Source organism: Etheostoma cragini, chromosome 2 (genome assembly GCF_013103735.1).
Source record: "Etheostoma cragini isolate CJK2018 chromosome 2, CSU_Ecrag_1.0, whole genome shotgun sequence".
Classification (NCBI taxonomy): Eukaryota; Metazoa; Chordata; class Actinopteri; order Perciformes; family Percidae; genus Etheostoma; species Etheostoma cragini.
In genome coordinates, this window is record NC_048408.1 from 13,867,532 (window position 1) to 13,886,941 (window position 19,410).

Here is a 19,410-nt window from a genome sequence, read left to right on the forward strand (position 1 = left end):
AAAAAAAAAAGAAGCAGCAGCTGCCTCTTGTAAATGTTTTCAATGTTGTCATTCTTCAGCCACCATCTTATGTTATCTCTGTAAATTTAACTCAATGTTATTGAATGCTCAATTCATCATGTTTGGTCGAGTTGAGACCTTTGATGAGCTGAATCATTTAAAAATGAATTATTATTTTACTTTACAAAAGCTTTCAAGGCTTGGTATGTTTTTTCAGCTGAAAGAATGGCAGCTGCTCCCCAGGCCTCTAAATCATTTCTGTTTTCTCTGTTAAACAGTACTAATCAGAACCTCATTAGCTTTTCTGACAATTAAAAAAAAAATGGGTTGTCAAATGTAAAAATAGCAGCCTGAGCTTGGAGCTAAACCTGATTATCTGTATTTGTTCAACAGCATTTAAAACCACACAACCACTTCAAAGCAATATGGAAACCTTTCTTTTGTTATCGTAATCCTCACTGTCTGGCCACAAATTAGACAAATACGTTGTTATTGAATTATTGCTGTAAACAGAAGTCACTCTGGGATTTAAGACAAAAAGGCAAAGCTACTAGTTGTCAAACAAGCTGCCCGCAATATATTTCTGCCTACTGTTTATTTCTGCTGTGACATTTGCTCATGAATGATGGCTTCACCTTGTTTTCAGGAGGGAGGCTCAGCTTGATATTGAGGGTCAGTTCCTTGTTAGAATCATATATGAAGATGGCAAAACATACGATCTTGTTTCTGCTGCAAGCAAAGTTCTCAGTAAGTCACAACATGCTTCTTTTCAATTATTGGAATAAAAACAACACTTAATGTGGTGATATTTTAACAAGAATTTGTATCGTAAGATTAAATACTGATGAAATCATTTCTGTATTTCAGAGATTGACGCAGGAGACATTTTGCAGATGTTTGGGAAGATGTTTTTTGAATTTTGCCAAGAGTCTGGATATGACACCATCTTGAGAGTGTTAGGATCAAATGTTCGTGAATTCCTGCAGGTATAGGCTCTCTCTTCTTTGAATGTAGAAGTGCTGGATGGTGTCCTTAACCAACATTGTACCAAAAATGCAATGTTTAAAGTGGGACTCCATCGATTTTCACACACGAACGTCTGTTAACTCCTTACCGGGATTATTGCTCAGCCAGTGAAAAATGTTGTATAATGTCTTGTGTAGCTCAGTAGGAGAAAATAACAGTGATGTCATCAGGGTAATCTCAGTTTGGGCTTGGGATTTAGCCTATTATACCTCAGCTAGATTGTAATTAACTGTGCCGTAATGGTATTGTGCATATTTTATATTTTAATCTAATGTTTTAGAATTTGGATGCCCTACATGACCACCTGGGTACCATTTATCCCGGGATGAGGGCTCCCTCGTTCCGCTGCACCGATGCAGAGAAGGGGAACAATCTGATTCTCCACTACTACTCAGAGAGAGAAGGCCTGCAAGACATTGTGATTGGCATCATTAAAACTGTCGCTCAACAAATCCATGGGACAGAGATAGAGATGAAGGTCTGCTTGCTGTTTTTGGTCCTTTTTTTCCCTACAGCTCTAATGGCTCACTCGCTACTGATGATGAAGATTACTTTTTTCTCTGTTCCTCTCTTAATTTATGGTTTAACAGTTAATGAAGCTTTCTAGTCTCTGTAATGTTTTAGAATATATGTGTGTGTGACTGTGTCTATCTCAGAATATAATTAAAGAGATTATAATGTGAAGATAAATTGAACAGAAACAGAAACCTCCAAAACATACAAGTGAACAGTGCAGTACAGTGCAGTCCAGCAGTGAGGTTTTTAGGCTAATGTCTGTGAGTCAGAGCATATTTTTAGATCTAAGTTAGAGTCTCTAGCTTCCAGGGAGGTTTTTCTCTCAGTTTTAGTTTATCTATCGAACTTTGAATTAATTTAAATTGGCCATTGACTGCACAATTCTCAGATAATTCACCCTGAGGAGAGATCCATGTTTTTAAACCTTGCTCCTTTACCAGATCACGCTAATCAGATTTTGTCTAAACTAGTATGAATAAGTTAATGTCATGAACTGTCATTGGTATTTTAATTGTTTTTTAATGGCTGGAATTTTCTCTTTGTTAATAAGCGAGCGAGTTTTCTTACAAATCTAATCATCTTGTACAGACGGGATCATACTCTTCAGCAATTGTGTGTGTAATGAAAGAACAGAAAATGGCGCTCAAAATGTGACACCCAATTTCTAGAAATATTAGCCACTGTTGCTGTGGAAACAGGGTGCAGAGACAGTAGCTTGACGTCAGCAGGCCGTATGCACACAAACCCTCTGAATAATGTCATTTTTGTCTTAATTCTTTAAAATACTTACAGGATTGTCAATGACATTTTTAATGGAATATTATTAATTAAACACCTAATTGTATAGGTGAAATATATAATTACAGTTTATTAATTACTGTCACTGTGTCACGATATAGTTTGATTTCATTATAATTATTATGTGAGTTTTGTAACAATAATATCAATAGTCAATCTATTATTTAACTCCATCTAATGTAGATGATCCAACCAAAAAGCGCAGAGTGCGACCACATCAAGTTTCTGATTGAGGAGAAAGACTCGGAGGAAGAGGCGTTCTACGAGGACCTGGATGGCTTTGAGGAGAATGGCACACAGGAGACTCGGATCAGCCCGTACACATTTTGCAAATCCTTCCCGTTCCACCTCATGTTTGACAGAGACCTGATGCTCACACAGTGTGGGAACGCCATTTATCGAATCCTGCCTCAGGTGGGGTTTCACATCCAATTATGTAACAGTCTGTTTTACATGAGGCAGCAAACACTGTTTCATCACTTGATTATGTTTAGGTTGACTTGTGTCTATTTTTAGTCTCTGTCTTTGTTGTAGATGCCCAGAATGTAGCAGTTATTAATTACATACATGTAGGTAAAGCAAAAACCTTTAATCTCATGTTGCTGAACAATGCATATTTCATTTTATTCCCTAGCTCCAGCCTGGTACCTGTATCCTTCCTTCAGTTTTTTCCTTAGTCCGTCCTCACATTGACTTCAGTTTTCATGGCATCCTCTCCCACATCAACACCGTCTTTGTTCTGCGAAGCAAGGTATATATACCATATTATTTCATTTTTTGTCACAGCATCGTTGGCCAATCACATCAATACTTGTTTTATATTAGCATTCTTTTCCAGAACAGGGTTTGATTGTATGTGACAGAATATGTTTATAGTCTAATATATTAATATTGTTAAGAGGCCTGTTCATATTTAGCTGATTGATAATTAAGCATCTGCATAACATTTTTTTACATGCAAAGATGCAAACAATTAATCCATTAAAGAAACGGATATGTTGCATTTCATATTGCATTTATTAATATATATATTGAGAAGGAGAAATTTCAATGAGCAAACAAATGGAAACTTACAAAGCAAAATACATAGGTGTTAAAATGACCGCTGCCGTGACTTGCCATAAAATGCAATAAAGCAGATGGTAGTCATTGTGAAGAGACTGGACTCAAACCGCTGCCACTCCTGTTTATTATTTTACACTCATCCAATCTGAACCAATACTCTCAAATGGTGGATGATGCATGTGATACATTGGGAATATAAAAAACATACAGAAGATTGAGCTAAACTGGTGAGAAGAACATATTTTGCAATGTTTATAAGTGTTATGAAATCCTGACAGGAGGGGCTACTGAACGTAGAGACTATAGAGAACGAGGACGAGCTGACGGGGGTGGAGATCAGCTGTCTAAGATTGAAAGGACAAATGATTTACTTGCCAGAGGCGGAGAACATCCTTTTTCTTTGCTCACCAAGGTAAACCCACAGTCTGTCCTGACAGAAGCAGACTGAATATATACACACACAAACACACACACACACATCAAAAACACTAATGCTCTTTAGCTACTGAAATTGTCCTGGAATCCAAATTTCCAAGGGGTTCATTTTTTTGACGAATACCATTGCTTTTTATGCTTATTGAAAATAAATCCCCCTATATGCACACACACACCCTCATTTTAAGAAAAACTGTGAAGTTGTTACAATTTGCTGCACTTGCTTGCCTCCACAGTTTACTGTTTCCTTTGTACTACTATTTTGATAATATGCAGGAAGGTCACTGTACCTACAATGCGTTGGTCCTTCTGTCAATACTTTTTCAGTCCTTACTGTACTCTGTTTGTGGTGTTGAGGAGGGACAAATGGCCTTGAGGCTGAAGACTGAAATCTAAAAAAATGGGTCACAAACAAATTCTTTCATTTAAAAAGAAAAAGCTCAGTAATTGTCTAACAGGAGTAAATAGTGCACTTGTTATGGATTATTTCAGTTGTGGATTAATGTGAAGCAAGTATTTACAGAAGCAGGGCAGTTTGTCTGGGATTATTCTATATACTTTGCGTTCCACTTCCGGGATTGCTCTGCTGCTGCAGGAAATGAACTGCTCCTCAGCTCTTTGCATGGTAACTTGAGACTGCTAGTTAGCCTATCTTTCCAATCTGAGTTTTCTCTCTCACGACTATTTTGCAGCGGCTCTGTGCGGAGTTTAGCACCGCCCATGACAATTTTGCAAATGAACCAGATTGCGTTTTCCTCCCATGCCTAACTGTTTATGGGGAGTAGCCAGACACTCCTTCAGGGTGCTTTGGAGGAAGGTCTGGCAAAATGCTCACCATGATAAATACAAATAGTGTGGCTCATTTATTTCTTTTTAAAGGATATTAAGGCACTTTTATAAAGTTAGGGGACTGGTTAGTTTGGGTCAATCTCCAACAACCCTGGATCCTACACTTACTTTAAACTTGATAGCATCTTCTGTTCACTGCCTTTCAAATGCTCAAGCCAATCAAACTCCACACCCCCAGTTTGTGCAATCTTTCTGTTATAAATTGCATTATAAGACGACATCCAACTGTCTGCACAGGATAATTAGTACTCCATGTGACAAGTAAACAGATATTTATGTCCAAAAACAGTGGCGTACCCCTTTAATAGTTTTTTTTGGACAGCAATGGACTATGATCTATGACACCAAGAAATGGGCTATATCCATTTTCTGCATTCATATACAGTACAAATTGTGTATAGATACATGGTCAGAGAAAAAAAAACCCACAGAAAAACCAATGAGATGGTACTAACATTGTTTTTTCTGTTGTGACCTCTAGTAGCCTATGTGGCCCTTGTATAACCAGACACTTCTAGTTAAATATGGTACGCAGGAAAGCAGGGTTGCAAAGATCCTCACAGATCAAAGACACTTTGTAGAGGGCAAGATCAGTTTGTTCACAAAGGGTTGAAAGGAAACAACAGGGGCTTGTTCACCTAACCCGATAAGACTGATACAACACAGTGTCTGACCTTACCCATAACAACACAACATTTATCGGCAGACAGTTGGCTCGCTCATGAAAGGACAGTGGCGATCTCATTGCTAGTGGTTCATACTTTATGTTCTGTTTAATATGTTCTGTTTAATTTACACTGATTACTGATGTGAACAAAGATCAAGAAGAAAAGGCTGTAGTTTTCTGTCTACACATAATACAGACATGTTCTGCCATTTTGCTGTTAAAACAATGTAGTACCAGTAATAATGGGGTTCTCACTGTTTTCTCCTCTCTTGGCTTTTCTAGTGTTATGAACCTGGATGATCTCACACGAAGGGGGCTTTACCTGAGCGACATCCCGTTACATGACGCCACACGTGACTTGGTGCTGCTAGGCGAGCAGTTTCGAGAGGAGTACAAGCTGACCCAGGAGCTGGAAATCTTGACAGATCGTCTGCAGCACACACTCAGGGCCCTGGAGGATGAGAAGAAAAAGACAGACAGGTCAGACATTTTTTTCCTCAGGTGTAAACTGCAGCTTCAGCTTTTAGTTTTCTAGTTAGAATAACAGTAGAAGAAATATAACCGCATACCAATGTATCATATAAATAGTTTAAGACATTATCCCCAGACCTGCTAAAGTAGCTATTTATTGGTTGACTTGTCAACACAAAGTGAACAGGTTAAGCAAAGAATGTTGATATTCTCAAATAATATATTAATAATTTTAGAGGCCTATTGAGGTAAAACTACCTGGAATTTACTAAGGAAAAACCAAAGATAAGATAAACGTCATTGTGTTATGTACCAGATATAGTTTTTTTTCTGATTATGTAGTAATACTTTGAATTTATATTGTGACCCTTTGGAGTGTAAATTGTGTATTATAGTCATAATTCAGTCAAAACGTGTAATTGTATGTGTTGGTTTGCCTAAACTACTCTTTACCTGTCATTGTCGCCCAAGACACTTGGCGTTCAGAAAAGGGCCTGTCCTAGTATTGTAATTTGGCACAGCAGTGGTTCACAGCTGGAGAGGAGCACAGGAGGTTAAGGGTGGTCTTTATAAGACTGCTGTAGAAGCCCTATCGTCTTATAGGAAAATACTTTCACTCTGCCTCTTGGATCCCCATATTATTATTCTCGCCATTCTCCAGTCTTAAAGCGCATTGGGGCTCAAACATTGATAAGAATTCATGGTTCCACTCTAAATTTGAGAACTGCTGCTGTTCTAGTTTTTGCCTTTTAAAACAATATGTTTTCTGATAATGAAAATATATCATGCTGTTTCACTGCCATTCAGGCATGCACCTTACTAAGAGAACAAAAAAAAATGATTAAAAGATGTTACAAATGAATAAGTCAAGTCTTGTTTCCTGGGTAAAATATACTCTATTTACATATATAGATTTTTGTGTGGTGACTTATCTGATCTGTATGTCTTATGTGTCCTCATATTATGATGCATCATGGAAGGTATTTTGCTTTTAACAGGCCGCCATGATCTAACCAGTTACCATAGAAACACCACCCTCCCATCTGAGAGCATGCCCAAAAGGTGGTGGGTGAGCAAATAAAATGCTGATCCAAAGGATGGACTTCATTCTGGCAGCCCAAGCCCATTACTTGGCTGCTCGAGTACAACGTAACTACACTTTTGCTCAAAACGTTCTTTTCTCTTCTTCACTTTCAGATTGCTCTATTCCGTTCTGCCGCCCTCTGTTGCCAACGAGCTGCGACACAAACGTCCAGTCCCAGCAAAACGCTACGACAACGTGACCATCCTCTTTAGTGGCATTGTAGGATTTAATGCCTTCTGCAGCAAGCACGCCTCAGCTGAGGGAGCCATCAAGATAGTCAACCTGCTCAATGATGTTTACACACGTTTTGACATCTTGACAGACTCTCGGAACAATCCTTATGTATACAAGGTTGGAAGCAAGAAATATACCATGACAGTATATCATGTATTTGTGTTCATTTCTCTCAAATTAAAAAATAAGGATCCATGCGGCAAACTGATGATTAAAGTATACAAAAAAACTAGAAGTCTACAATCTAAAATTGAGGATTTGAAGGTTTTTGACTACTGTGTCCTGTGCTGCTTATTCAGCTTAGATGCACCAGTGAAGCACACAGACCCTCTTGGTGATTTATGTTATGCAATATGCACATACAAGTCAGTGAGTATTTACAACAGTTGACTTGAGTTTTTCAACATAAGAAGAGTAGTACTAACTTCTAAACACAGTGTAGTTTTACAAAGGGACTGTCCAATTTTATAGGCCTTGTGGAGCAGATTTAAACTCAGGCTTTCAGACAAGAATGCACTTTAAGAAGTCAAACAGACCTTGGCACTTCCAGGGATCAGCTTTAGGCATTGGGTCACCGAAAGAAGTAATATTTACTCTACAAGTTGAATGGCTAGGTGGTCCTCTTGTTTTAACAGGGCTGAAAGAGGCCCTGAATGTTTTAAAGCTGACGTAAGTGTTTAAGTGTTTATTTCAGGGTGTTTTAGTTTATTTCTAGTCGCACAGTGCAAAAAAAGAAGAAGCTTTGTAGTTCAAAGTAAACCCAAAGTAAAGAAGTAAAAAGGTTGTGATAAAATGCCCATAAACACTAAAAAAATTTTTATTTTCATACAGGTGGAAACAGTGGGTGATAAGTACATGACAGTGAGCGGCCTACCAGAGCCGTGCACACACCACGCCAAGTCCATCTGCCACCTAGCTCTTGATATGCTGGAGATTGCTGGACAAGTCAAAGTGGATGACCAACCAGTGCAGGTGGGATATGATGATCAAAAAAGTTTTCTTTGTTGTATGGCAATATACAGATAGATAAGATAAACTGCCAAAAGCTAAATACTGTTATTTGTATGTATTTTGTGTTGCTCACAGAGCGCACACGCACACACACACACACACACGCACACACACACACACACACACACACACACACACACACACACACACACACACACTTACGTGTATATCTATAATATTTTTAATTCTGGGCACATAAATCTTTTTTTCTAATTAATTAAACACAGCTTTCTTTAGTTTGGCAGATGGTTTTCACATGAGCAATATTTCTATATTTACTGTTTACGGTATGTCTTTGTCACGATTCTGATTGTTTTCCTGTTACTGTTTTGTAGCGTTGCATCTGTTATTTTGGCATATCATTTCACCCTCAAGAATTTTTGATTGATTTTAGCATAATAGTATGTGTGCATGTGGACGCTGAAGTAATGCGCAGTGAAATGTTGGATAAAAAACAGCCTTGTGCGACTTGTGTTTAACTGACTGTTGGAGATTGTTATTGTATCAATGACTGTTGGGACTTAACTTTGGAAAATCATGTCTGGTTAACAAAAGGCTGTTTATTTGGAACAAGGCACTGGCAGAAGGGGAGTCTGGTTTAGTAGCAGAAACAGACTCAAATCATCTCACGATCCGGTGTCTAAAAATAGATTCTCATTTGTCTCAGACACTCTCAGTGGGTTCATGCTCTGTAGACAACAAGCGCTTAAGTGCCTACAAGTTCTAATGTTAATATTAGTCTGAAAATTGCCTGGGACTACTTTTGGAATTGATACTTTGTTGCAAACCTAAAGAAAATAAACATATAATTTTGTGTTTTCTGGCAAAGTTAACCTTATATCCACCCACCAAATTTTGCACCTTTTCAGCTTTAATAACTTGGACCAACAAACGAAAGAGAAGCATTTTTATCTCTCTCTCCGTGGAGAACTCATTTTCCTCCTTTATTAAAAATATACACAGGTTTATTTCAATACTTGTTCTTCTCAGGTGTGATGGGCTGCATTGAGTTATGAAATTAGCGCAGATGACTAATGATCAGTGCTCTGTATATTCTGTAATACATTTTTAAGCTTGGTTTTGCCAGCATTCAATAAGAAACGGGGATATATTTTGGCACATTTATCTAATTATTTATTTGTCTGACATACCGTGGAATTGCAGAGGACTCTATCAAGACTCTTCCCCAATTCTCCTCTTTACAGATTACTATTGGAATCCACACAGGAGAAGTGGTGACTGGAGTGATTGGCCAGAGGATGCCTAGATATTGCCTTTTTGGGAATACGGTCAACCTCACAAGTCGTACAGAAACTACTGGTGAAAAGGGGAAAATAAATGTCTCTGAATACACTTACCGGTAAGTAGATTTACTTGCCACACACACACACACACACACACACACACACACACAGTTGTTTCAGTCAACTGGTGAAAATAAGATACAGAATCCTCCCATACCGTGCAGCGCGAGTGATTTATGATGGTGTTGATGTTGTATTGCAGGTGTTTGCAGTCTGCTGAGAATGCTGACCCTCAGTTTAATTTGGAGTATCGGGGCCCCATCACCATGAAAGGAAAGAAGGAACCAATGAAGGTGTGGTTTCTGTCCAGGAAGCCCACCAACACAGATTCCACCACAGATAGTTAAGGCTTAACAATTCAGATTCAACACTAAAACGTCACACGTGTCATCCAACAGAAGCTTCAGTATGGTACCGTACAGTCAAATTGTCTTTATAAATTGTGTACATTTTGAGGCAGGGATGAGTTGGGTCAGTTTAGAAAATATAACAGATGAGTATCTATCCTCAGACACAGATATTTTTAATATGATGAACCAGTGCCATTGCTCTTCCTGCTCGTTTCTGCTTAACCATGATGTGATTAATGAATAGTAAAGGTTAGTGATATTCAAGTTTGATACATTTTTGGAATAAAATATTCTCACATTGTTATAAAAGCACTAAAGGTTTTGATAAGCAAAGCATTTTCCATATATCTTAAATATTTGAATTGCTATTTTTTTTAATTTATATTTTGTTCTAGTAATTAGCCTAAATAACTAATGTGTGTAAAAATATATTCAGTAGCTTGATATCATGTTTTGCGAAAAACATTACTGTCACTATTTTGGAGGCCCATTGTTGTTCAGTGGCTGTGAGAGTTTTACACTGTATGTTACACTAGATCAAAACCATTAAAATTAAGAGATTTATATCACCACATTCACCAGCACTTTGGCACTAATTAAATTTCAAAGATGTAGGTTTCATTTTGATTTATTTTTTAAAAAAAAGTCAAAAATGATACATGTTTAGCAGTTAGCAAATCTGTATCTTAACACATCTATAATAGAGTTGTTAAAATAGTCTGAAATTAGCACTTTACTGTACTTTGTATATTGATGGCACCTCTTTATTCACTTTGTCTGCTTCTGTAAAAAAATACCATGATTACCATGTTCAGTTATACTAAACGTTGAGATATTGATCATACTAAACATTGAGATTTTGATCTACATACTTAGCTAGTTAAACGTGTTTTTTTAAATGTATTCTTTTTTTCTGATGAACTAGTAGCCAAGTAAACTTTATTAGGGGTGGAACTTCTGTTTGTGCCTCTATAAGTTAAACTATGTTGTATGTGTTGGATTAATTTCACATGCGTAAATGTATGAAACTTCTTCACCCTATTTTCCTTTGTAAGAAGTAAACAGCTGCCTCTGTACTGCCCAAGTCTATGTATACGCTTGTACAGTTGAGGCCAAAAATTATTAGCCCCCCAGGAATTTTCCTAAAATTCTTCCCGATGTTGGCATCATTACTAAAACTTGATATAATCAAACATTCACCAATGCTATTTAGTAGCTTTTGGTACATTTTGGAATATAAAATACATTTTTAGGCTTGCTTTAGATCAAATATAGTGAAAAATGCTGAGGTAAAAAATATTAGCCCTCATGCGAATTTTTGCTTTCAAAACAAACCAAATGAACCAATCAGCTTTCAAACAACACATGTGCAGTCAATTTGTTTCCTAACAACACCTGAGCACTACAATGAACAGGGCACTTGAACACACTATTGGAAGGCTACTGAAAACTACTACTACATTTACTCACCATGCCAACAACAAAGGAAATCAGTCTTGAGCTCAGAAAGAAGATAGTGGAGGATCATGATAATGCGGAAGGCTATACTGCAATTTTAAAACATTTTACAGTGTCTAGTACCCCTGTACGTTGCATCATTGCCTAGTACAAGGAGACAAATTCTGTAAGGAACAAACCTGGGGGTGGTTGCAAACGCAAGATTTCAAGAACTCTGGAGAGGAATATAGTCCGAGATGTCATCAAGAAGCCCCGGACATCTGCCATGATGATTGTTGCTAACCTGGCCTCTTCTGGAGTTGATGTTTCAAGGAACACAGTTGTGAGGGCTCTTCATCGTGGTGGGCTTCAGGGCCATCGTCCCAGAAGAACCCCTTTAACCCCTTTCAAAGAGTGGCACATCAAAGCCAGACAGAGTTTTGCCTGTGAATATTTGAAAGGTAAAGATGAGTTTTGGAAGTCTTTGCTTTGGGCTGATGAGACTAAACTGGAACTGTTTGGGCACATGGATGTTGCTATATTTGGGGAAAAAAAGGGAGAGGCCTTCAATCCTAAGAACACAGTTCCCACAGTTAAACATGGTGGTGGGAGCATCATGTTGTGGGTCTGTTTTGAAGCCTCAGCCACAGGGAGCCTTGTTCGGGTGCATGGCATTATGAAAAGGGAAACTTTTGAGGGATAATATGCATAAATCTGCTCGTAGTCTATCCTTAGGTCGCTGCTGGGTCTTCCAACAAGACAACGACCCAAATCATACATTGAAATTGATCCAACAGTTCCTGAAGGATACTAAAACCAAGGTCCTGGAGTGGCCCGCACTGAGCCCAGACCTCAATCCTATTGAGAATCTGTGGCGGGTGCTCAAAGTGAATGTCCATGCTAGGAAACCACACAATTTGGACCAGCTGGAACAATTTGCAATGGAAGAATGCGCCAAAATCCGTCAGGAGACCTGTGCCAACCTAGTAAAGAACTACTCTAAGAGGTTGTTGTAAGTTGTGGTTCAGAAAGGGTACACTATTGACTGTTAATGGCCTGGGGGCTAATAACCTTGGACGTCTCATTTTTGCCCTTTCTTGTTTAGCTCAGTGCATCAATAAAATATCCCAATCAAACTTAGTGGACATTTTGTCATTGTTATGTTGAAAAAAAATACACTATAAACACTTGATGTTTCTTGATGATGGTAGGCATTTTGTGCAGTGCAGTGTTTGTCCAATCGTTACAAAGTTAGCAGGATATGTTTAACGATGTTGACCACGTGTGAAATTAATTTGAAGTCCCTATTTAGAAAAAGGTTTGAACCTGCAAATTGCCACTAAGGGCTATATGTTTCTGTTGGAAAGTAACTCAAAATATAATCCTTTGCACAGCACAAGCTTTGCTATCCACCTGCACACTGTGGCTCTTATAAAGACTAAACTTTACAGATGAATAAAGAAAGTTTCATGGTGGCAGTACTGTAATACACAGCAGTGACGTTGGTTCAAGTCTCCAATATAAAGTCAATTTTTTGGTAAAGAGCCCTCTCTAGTGGTTCGTCAGAAGATAACAATCCTGGGGACAAAAATACATTTGTCATAGTGCATTTCTTGTTTTTCACTTTTACGCAGAACATATCTTAAAACATTCAGTGGGGTTACCACAAAGAGGGTGCAAACTTTTATTTATGTTATACTTTAAGAAATACATACGTTTTATACTCAGACACAACAAAAACCTTTTGTTTTACTCGGCGCGTTAATTTAAGACGTTGTGTGTAACATTACAGTATCACTGTTACAGAGAGTAATTGATGCTGCATCATCCGTGTTGGAAAGGAGTGAAATCTGTGTTTTTAATCTAAACCATTTAATCTTGTGCATCTCAGTGGAATCACAAATTACATCTGTAATGGACATTGTTTTTGATAGCAGTGGCAGGCAAGGCAATGCATATTTCACCTCTGTAGGAAATTAAGTTGTTAACCGGACCCCCACTGGACACAAATCTGTATGCCTGGTCCAGCTTTATTGTGAAGTGGTTGGTTTTGACCTCACTTAAGCGTAACTCTCGCCAAAATGCAATCGGTCTTTTGTGAATGTACCCGAGTCAAACTTTCATTAAAAGGATAACTAGGACAGAAGCTCCACTTTTAAGATTTACCGTATTTTGTTTTGGTCAAATGGCCTTTGAATGGGAGTGCTAGGGGCACTTCTATGATTAAATAAAAATCCCTATTTAAAAAAAAGAAAAACTACAATCATTGAAACTTTGCTTGAATGTATCACCAGGGGTTCTACACATGAACTTGAGAACATTGTGTACACAGAGTTTACTAAAAGAGTTGTTGAACAACTTTAGCTGTCGGTTTTACGGTTGCCGACATCTCGCCAGTCAAAAAGAGTGTGTGTACACAAACAATGTTCTTAATGCTCAAATTCATCCGTAGAGCCTCTGGTGATACTTAGAGCAAAGTTTAAGTGTTTTCAGTGTTTGCAGGGTTTTAAAAATAGTGATTTTGATGCCCTAGTACTCCCGTTCAAAAGGCCATTGGACCCAAAACAAAAATACAGTTAATCCTAAAAGTGGCGCTTCAGTTTTAATTATGCTTTTAAACAAAAGGTTTGACTCAGGTACATTCACAAAAACACCCTAGGTTGCATTTTGGAGAAGGGGCTCTCTTTAAACCTTTTTTCTTCTTCATGGTTTGCCTCAGAGGGGTCTCGGTAATCATCTCACAATTTGGAGACTTTGGTTTTCTCACAAGCCTTTTGAGAGTGTGCATTAAAGTTTAAATTTATAGTATTAACTTGTTCAACACTACCTTCTCTACCAGGTGTATTAGACTACATTATGTACAATGAAAATGTAGTCTACTGGGAATGCTGACACCATTGCCAGGGATGTCTTTGGATGAGAGAAAAAGCCAAGATGTTGCTCAGCATTAGTCATCTAATGGGAGTCCTTTTAAGTCCTTAGAGGGGAAAAACCCAATGCTCAGTGTAAATCCCTGCTGTGTGCACTTCCCATAGCCAGATTAGCCAACGTGTGCTTTAATGTTTATCATGAACGCACAAGCTAGTCCATCACACACACCATTGAAGATGTCTTTAGTATCTGGTGTCAGGGCTTCAAAGTCGAAAAACACTGAACAATTTCTCTGATAATATCCTCCAGAAAATCACTTTTATCTTTTTAGAATAATGTATATTCATATACTTGGATTATTATTGTACATGGTTAGGGGGGAGCTCATTTTAATTACTTTAGTGCTGGGAGGTATATGTAAGGCTACATCATACTTTTTGTTGATTTTACCTTAATAATCTAAATCGGGAAAGTATAGCCTACCTAACAGTAAAGGTAGTTGGGTTATTGGGTTTCAAAATGTAGTGGAAGTATAAAGTAGCATAAAATGGAAATCCTTTTTTTCATGCAGCACGTATCACAGTCATGACTGTTTATTTATTTTGCCTGTGAATCACAGCACAATACATAAATAAAAAAGGCAAAGAACATAGGCCTCTTGTCAATGTGGCTAGCAAATCGGCTAATGGCTAAACAAGACAGTGGCTGAGGAAGAAACTTGAACTTCTAGCAGCAAAAGACCCAAATATCTTTTGTCAGGAGTTAGTAGAACAACTTGTCAGAATGAATTAACAGTTTTGTGTGCTGGATGGGTAAGTTAAATTGAGCTAATTGTTTGCAAGCTAGCCAGAACAACAACGTGTAGGCCTACAAACCGTTGTCACTGCAGGCAGTTTGGCGTGTCATAGTAGGAAACCCCTGGTGTTTCTGATGGCAGCAGGCCTGCAGCCCATTTAGCAATGTCATTTAATACACCTGTGCGTTTTCTACCATGATGAGGGAAGAGAATCAGCTGTGAATACGGCCTTTTTGGTGCTACAGCATGTATTGTCTGTTTTGAAGTGTGCTTTGCAACGTGATCTCACAGAATCACGCAAAATGATCACAAACTCTAAACACGGCATTAGCCTACGTTGTGGTGGCGAGGAATGTGTGAAAATGTTGTGTGGCCACCACGGAAAACAATGCCAATGTAAAGTCAACTAGGATTCTTTTTTGTGGTGGACACAAGGATTCACTGGTTTAATAAGGTCATGCAACAGGTGGTAGATGGCCTAGTTGTAAAACTTTGTGTAAGGTGTTAAAAACAAAGTAAGCTTTTTTTTGAAATTTCAAAAAGCAATATTTAAGGTATATGTTGAACAGTATTATTAATTTAAAAAAAGAAGGATTCAGAACTAGATTAAGACGTTGCCACAGCAACGTCCCTGCATGGACTTGCACTGACGCTTTACCAAATTAATTTTGTGGAAAACTTTGTTGTGTAAAATGTAAAAAAAAATGTTTTATAATATAACATTTTATAAAGTAACATATATACTCAATAAATGTATACAATGTATTTTATTTATTACAACAATGATTCAGAAGAAGTTTATGTCGTTAACATGCCAACTTTACGGCGCTGACGGACGCTGCTTCACTGCCCATCATTCATTTCACTTTCCATCAGACTACAGTAGCCTAAGTACCTCAACTCAGAGACTGTTCATTGGTTAAACACACAAGCCAATGTTGCTGTCATTTCTTACGTGTGGTCCAGTCTCTATAGCGTTTTATCACTGTAGGATTGGTGTGTTGCTGCATTAACTATTTAATACAACTAACGTTGCCCGCCAAATAATTCCGCCAGCTGCAACATCCGTGACCCGGCCCTGGACTATTCCAGAGGATTTCACTGACCCAATGATGCGCTTACGTCACGAACTGGCTGGACAGACCTAGAACAATTATGCATAATCATAATTTGACCGATTTAACAGAGTTTGAGGCAATGCAGCACGCAACCTCCTTTTATAGACCATGGTATTATGTTGCACGTAGCCATTTTGTTGCAGATGATACAACACTTTATGGGACTTTTATTGTGTTAAAGATTGAGTTCAACAGGGCTTAATCAAGTATGTCTCAAGCTTACCTATCAATTTCATCACAGCAGTCATAGTAGAAAGGTCTTTTGTGTGATAAGAGGCAGATTCAATGAGGTGGAAGTGAAGGTCAAGCAAAGATAAAGATCTCTTGAGCCACTTATAGTAAGATGAGAGGAAACCGAGATAAAAAAGGTAATTGACATGTGCATGTTTTAAGACTTGGTAGGGATGTTAAGTGTGCCTTACCTCTCTGCCAATTTAAGATAAATAATTTATTGACAATTTTTGACACTCCAGTTAGTTTGTAGTCAGTAGATTTTGTTCACATTATTCCCAAATAGAGCTTAAATACGGTATACAGAATACTTCCAAACTCAAAAATACAAACACACATTTACTCCTTGTCTGCCTGTCTGTCTGTCTATCTTTCTCTCTCTCTCTCACTCACACACACAGACACGCACACATGCACACACACAAACACACACACACACACACACACACACACACACACACACACACACACACACACACACACACACACACACACACATAATTTAGTGTGACATGCAATGAGAATGCTAGTTTAATATTACCTTTAAATATCAGAGGTCTTTTTTATCATAAATGGTCAGATTAAGGTCAAAGGTATCATTGGGTATGCATTATCAACCATAATGATCACATCTGTATTTGTTCTAAGTGATAAGAGCAACATTACATCAGAGACGGTCAAATTCAAAGTAGTGGAAAAATTGTGTTCACATACGCTTCAACAGGTTTGTTTAGTTTTTTGTTTTTGGTCGAAGCTCAACTTACAGTGACCAAAACATAAGACATTAAACACAAATGTGTTTAAAGTTACACTTAAATTTTAGTTTAACAGCTGCCTGCTCAGTTACTGTAGTTCTGCACTGAATCCATTTTTAAGTTATGAGCAACACTCTTTGCAAACAGAGATAGAAGTAAAACAGGATGTCAGCTATTGTTAACGACTGTTATTCATAAGTATATACATTTATAGGCTATGCACGGTTTGGTTCAGGACAATGGTATTGCCCAATCAAATGCAGCTGTGGATATTGCCTTAAGAACATATGAGCTTTAAACGGCCACATCAGCATTGAGATTGGACGATGAGATAAGAGGATGTGTGGTTTAAAAGGAGTGGCACACTTTGAGTAAGACATTCCTCGGTGTACAATCATCCAGCTCACCCTCACAACCACCATGACCTTCGACGGCAACTGGAAAATTGATCGCAATGATAACTATGAGAAATTCATGGAACAAATGGGTGAGTGATGTCAAACTTTGCTAATAAAATGCTGAGTAGCAAACATGTTTTTAAAGTGTGGAATTTGATGCATTGGTAGAAAAATCACAGTGTATTACCATGTCAAGTCTTTGTGTAATACAACGACCACAATATAATCAAGCTCTGAAAACGCAGTAGATAAAGCACCGATACAGTTTTGATTTAATAAAGTTAGTTGTTTCTAAATAAAAATGTCAGTTATGCAGCAAACTGATGATTATTGCAAAATGTTTTATTTGTTTTATTTATGATCTCTACAAAATATGTGCAGTAACAAGTTATTAGTTATGAAACACTTACATAAAAGACTGAAACAAATACTGGAGTCTCAGATGAAAACACTTGGCGGCACACTGGTCTGCTGAACACATTTGTGATTTGGCTTTTGTACCTACTTACCCTCTATTAATAACAAAAACGAAGGAACTACATGTGCTTAAAAAGTGATTAAATCCTGACAAACTTCCTCTGATTGTTCAGAGCCTATTGAACACATTTCATTGTGTCTGTTACCAGGAATTAACATGGTGAAGAGAAAGCTGGCTGCTCACGACAATCTCAAGATAACCATCCAACAGACTGGAGACAAGTTTCATGTCAAGGAGAGCAGCAATTTCCGCAATGTGGAAATAGACTTCACCCTGGGGGTCACCTTTGAGTACAGCCTTGCAGATGGGACAGAACTATCAGTAAGCACCTTTTCTATCACTACACTTTAGAATTTCTCTGAAACTGACCTTTACGAGAAAAGACTCAAGTTTGTCTCCAATTATCTAAATTTTAGTAATTTAGTGTAATCATGTGTTATTTCTAAATACTTAGAGATGTGCTGGGTATTTCCGTCACAATACTTTCTTAGTTCACGTCTTGTCTTTAGACCTTTACTTTGGTAATCCCTATACCCAGATGATTTTAACGTATTACCACGAACAGTACCAGCCATAAAACGGTTAACCTTCTGCCAAAACTTTTCCACCTAGCATTCATGTTATGAATAAGTTCTACGATTTAACCCGCAGGGCTCATGGACCATGGAGGGAGACATGTTGAAGGGGATCTTCAGCAGAAAGGACAATGGAAAGCAATTGACAACAACCAGAATCATCCAAGGAGATGAACTTGTACAGGTGGGGTGAATTTACATACATAGAAATTAGCCCACCAAAAATGCACATTTACATCAAACGCTTGGGAAGCTGTTACTGTAATTTCATTATTAGTCAGAGTAAACCCTCTTGATAATTCAGCCACATGCAGAAACTATGAAGTTATATAATAATCTTATCTGACATAATCTTTTGTCAACAGACCTACAACTATGAAGGTGTGGATGCAAAGAGGATTTTCAAGAGGGGTTAGAACAAACCGATCAACTCAACTTTAAAGTGAGAGGTTATACTTCAGGATTACATACAGTATTGTGTCTAATTATACCAACATAACCTGTAAAATGTGTAACGCCCATGAACCGTATAAAAAAGATTAGAATTGCACAGGATTTTGATACTTGCACTAATAAAGCCATACTCAACTGCCTGTTTTCTGTGTTTTGCTTTCCTGTGTATATATATATTTAAAAATGATCATCTTCAGGGAGAATCTGTTGGGAATTAAAGTATAAAAAACACACACATAGTGAAGTGACTTATTTGAGTGATACAATAATTTAAACTTTATTCAACAATGAATAAAAATAAATATATACTGTATTATCTACAAAAATATAAAGTATAGACAGATTTTTATGTTTTTTTTTAATTGATCTGTACTAACACAAGTCATGAAGTATTCACTGAAGCACCGACAATTCAATTCAACAGTAATGTCAGGCCAAATCCTAACCACACACAGAGGTATGACTATAGGATCCAGTGAGGCATACAG

The 19,410-nt window shown here is 37.7% G+C and overlaps 2 protein-coding genes across 2 annotated transcripts in view; both read left to right on the plus strand.

The window, feature by feature from the left end:
• gucy1b1 (guanylate cyclase 1 soluble subunit beta 1) overlaps positions 1-9,940 on the plus strand; it is an 11,332-nt gene extending 1,392 nt beyond the window's left edge. The window contains exons 3-13 of the mRNA XM_034889809.1: positions 647-747; positions 868-986; positions 1,307-1,504; positions 2,524-2,754; positions 2,975-3,091; positions 3,684-3,817; positions 5,639-5,836; positions 7,025-7,262; positions 7,977-8,117; positions 9,362-9,516; positions 9,663-9,940. Of these exons, the coding sequence (XP_034745700.1) occupies positions 647-747; positions 868-986; positions 1,307-1,504; positions 2,524-2,754; positions 2,975-3,091; positions 3,684-3,817; positions 5,639-5,836; positions 7,025-7,262; positions 7,977-8,117; positions 9,362-9,516; positions 9,663-9,807 (1,777 nt within the window). The 3' untranslated portion in view covers positions 9,808-9,940. The remainder of the gene's footprint in view (positions 1-646; positions 748-867; positions 987-1,306; positions 1,505-2,523; positions 2,755-2,974; positions 3,092-3,683; positions 3,818-5,638; positions 5,837-7,024; positions 7,263-7,976; positions 8,118-9,361; positions 9,517-9,662) is intronic.
• Positions 9,941-17,317: 7,377 nt separating this feature from the next.
• Positions 17,318-19,062, plus strand: fabp2 (fatty acid binding protein 2, intestinal). Its single transcript, XM_034890563.1, has 4 exons — positions 17,318-17,505; positions 18,043-18,215; positions 18,546-18,653; positions 18,835-19,062. The coding sequence occupies exons 1-4, from the start codon at positions 17,439-17,441 to the stop codon at positions 18,883-18,885; spliced, it is 399 nt and encodes a 132-aa protein (XP_034746454.1). The 5' UTR covers positions 17,318-17,438; the 3' UTR covers positions 18,886-19,062.
• The last annotated feature ends 348 nt before the right edge of the window (positions 19,063-19,410 follow it).

Coding starts and splice junctions, on each gene's coding strand:
- fabp2 (XM_034890563.1), top strand. CDS start 17,439: ATGACCTTCGACGGCAACTGGAAAATTGATCGCAATGATAACTATGAG. Junction 17,506..18,042: donor GAAATTCATGGAACAAATGG/GTGAGTGATGTC, acceptor GTCTGTTACCAG/GAATTAACATGGTGAAGAGA. Junction 18,654..18,834: donor AAGGAGATGAACTTGTACAG/GTGGGGTGAATT, acceptor TTTTGTCAACAG/ACCTACAACTATGAAGGTGT.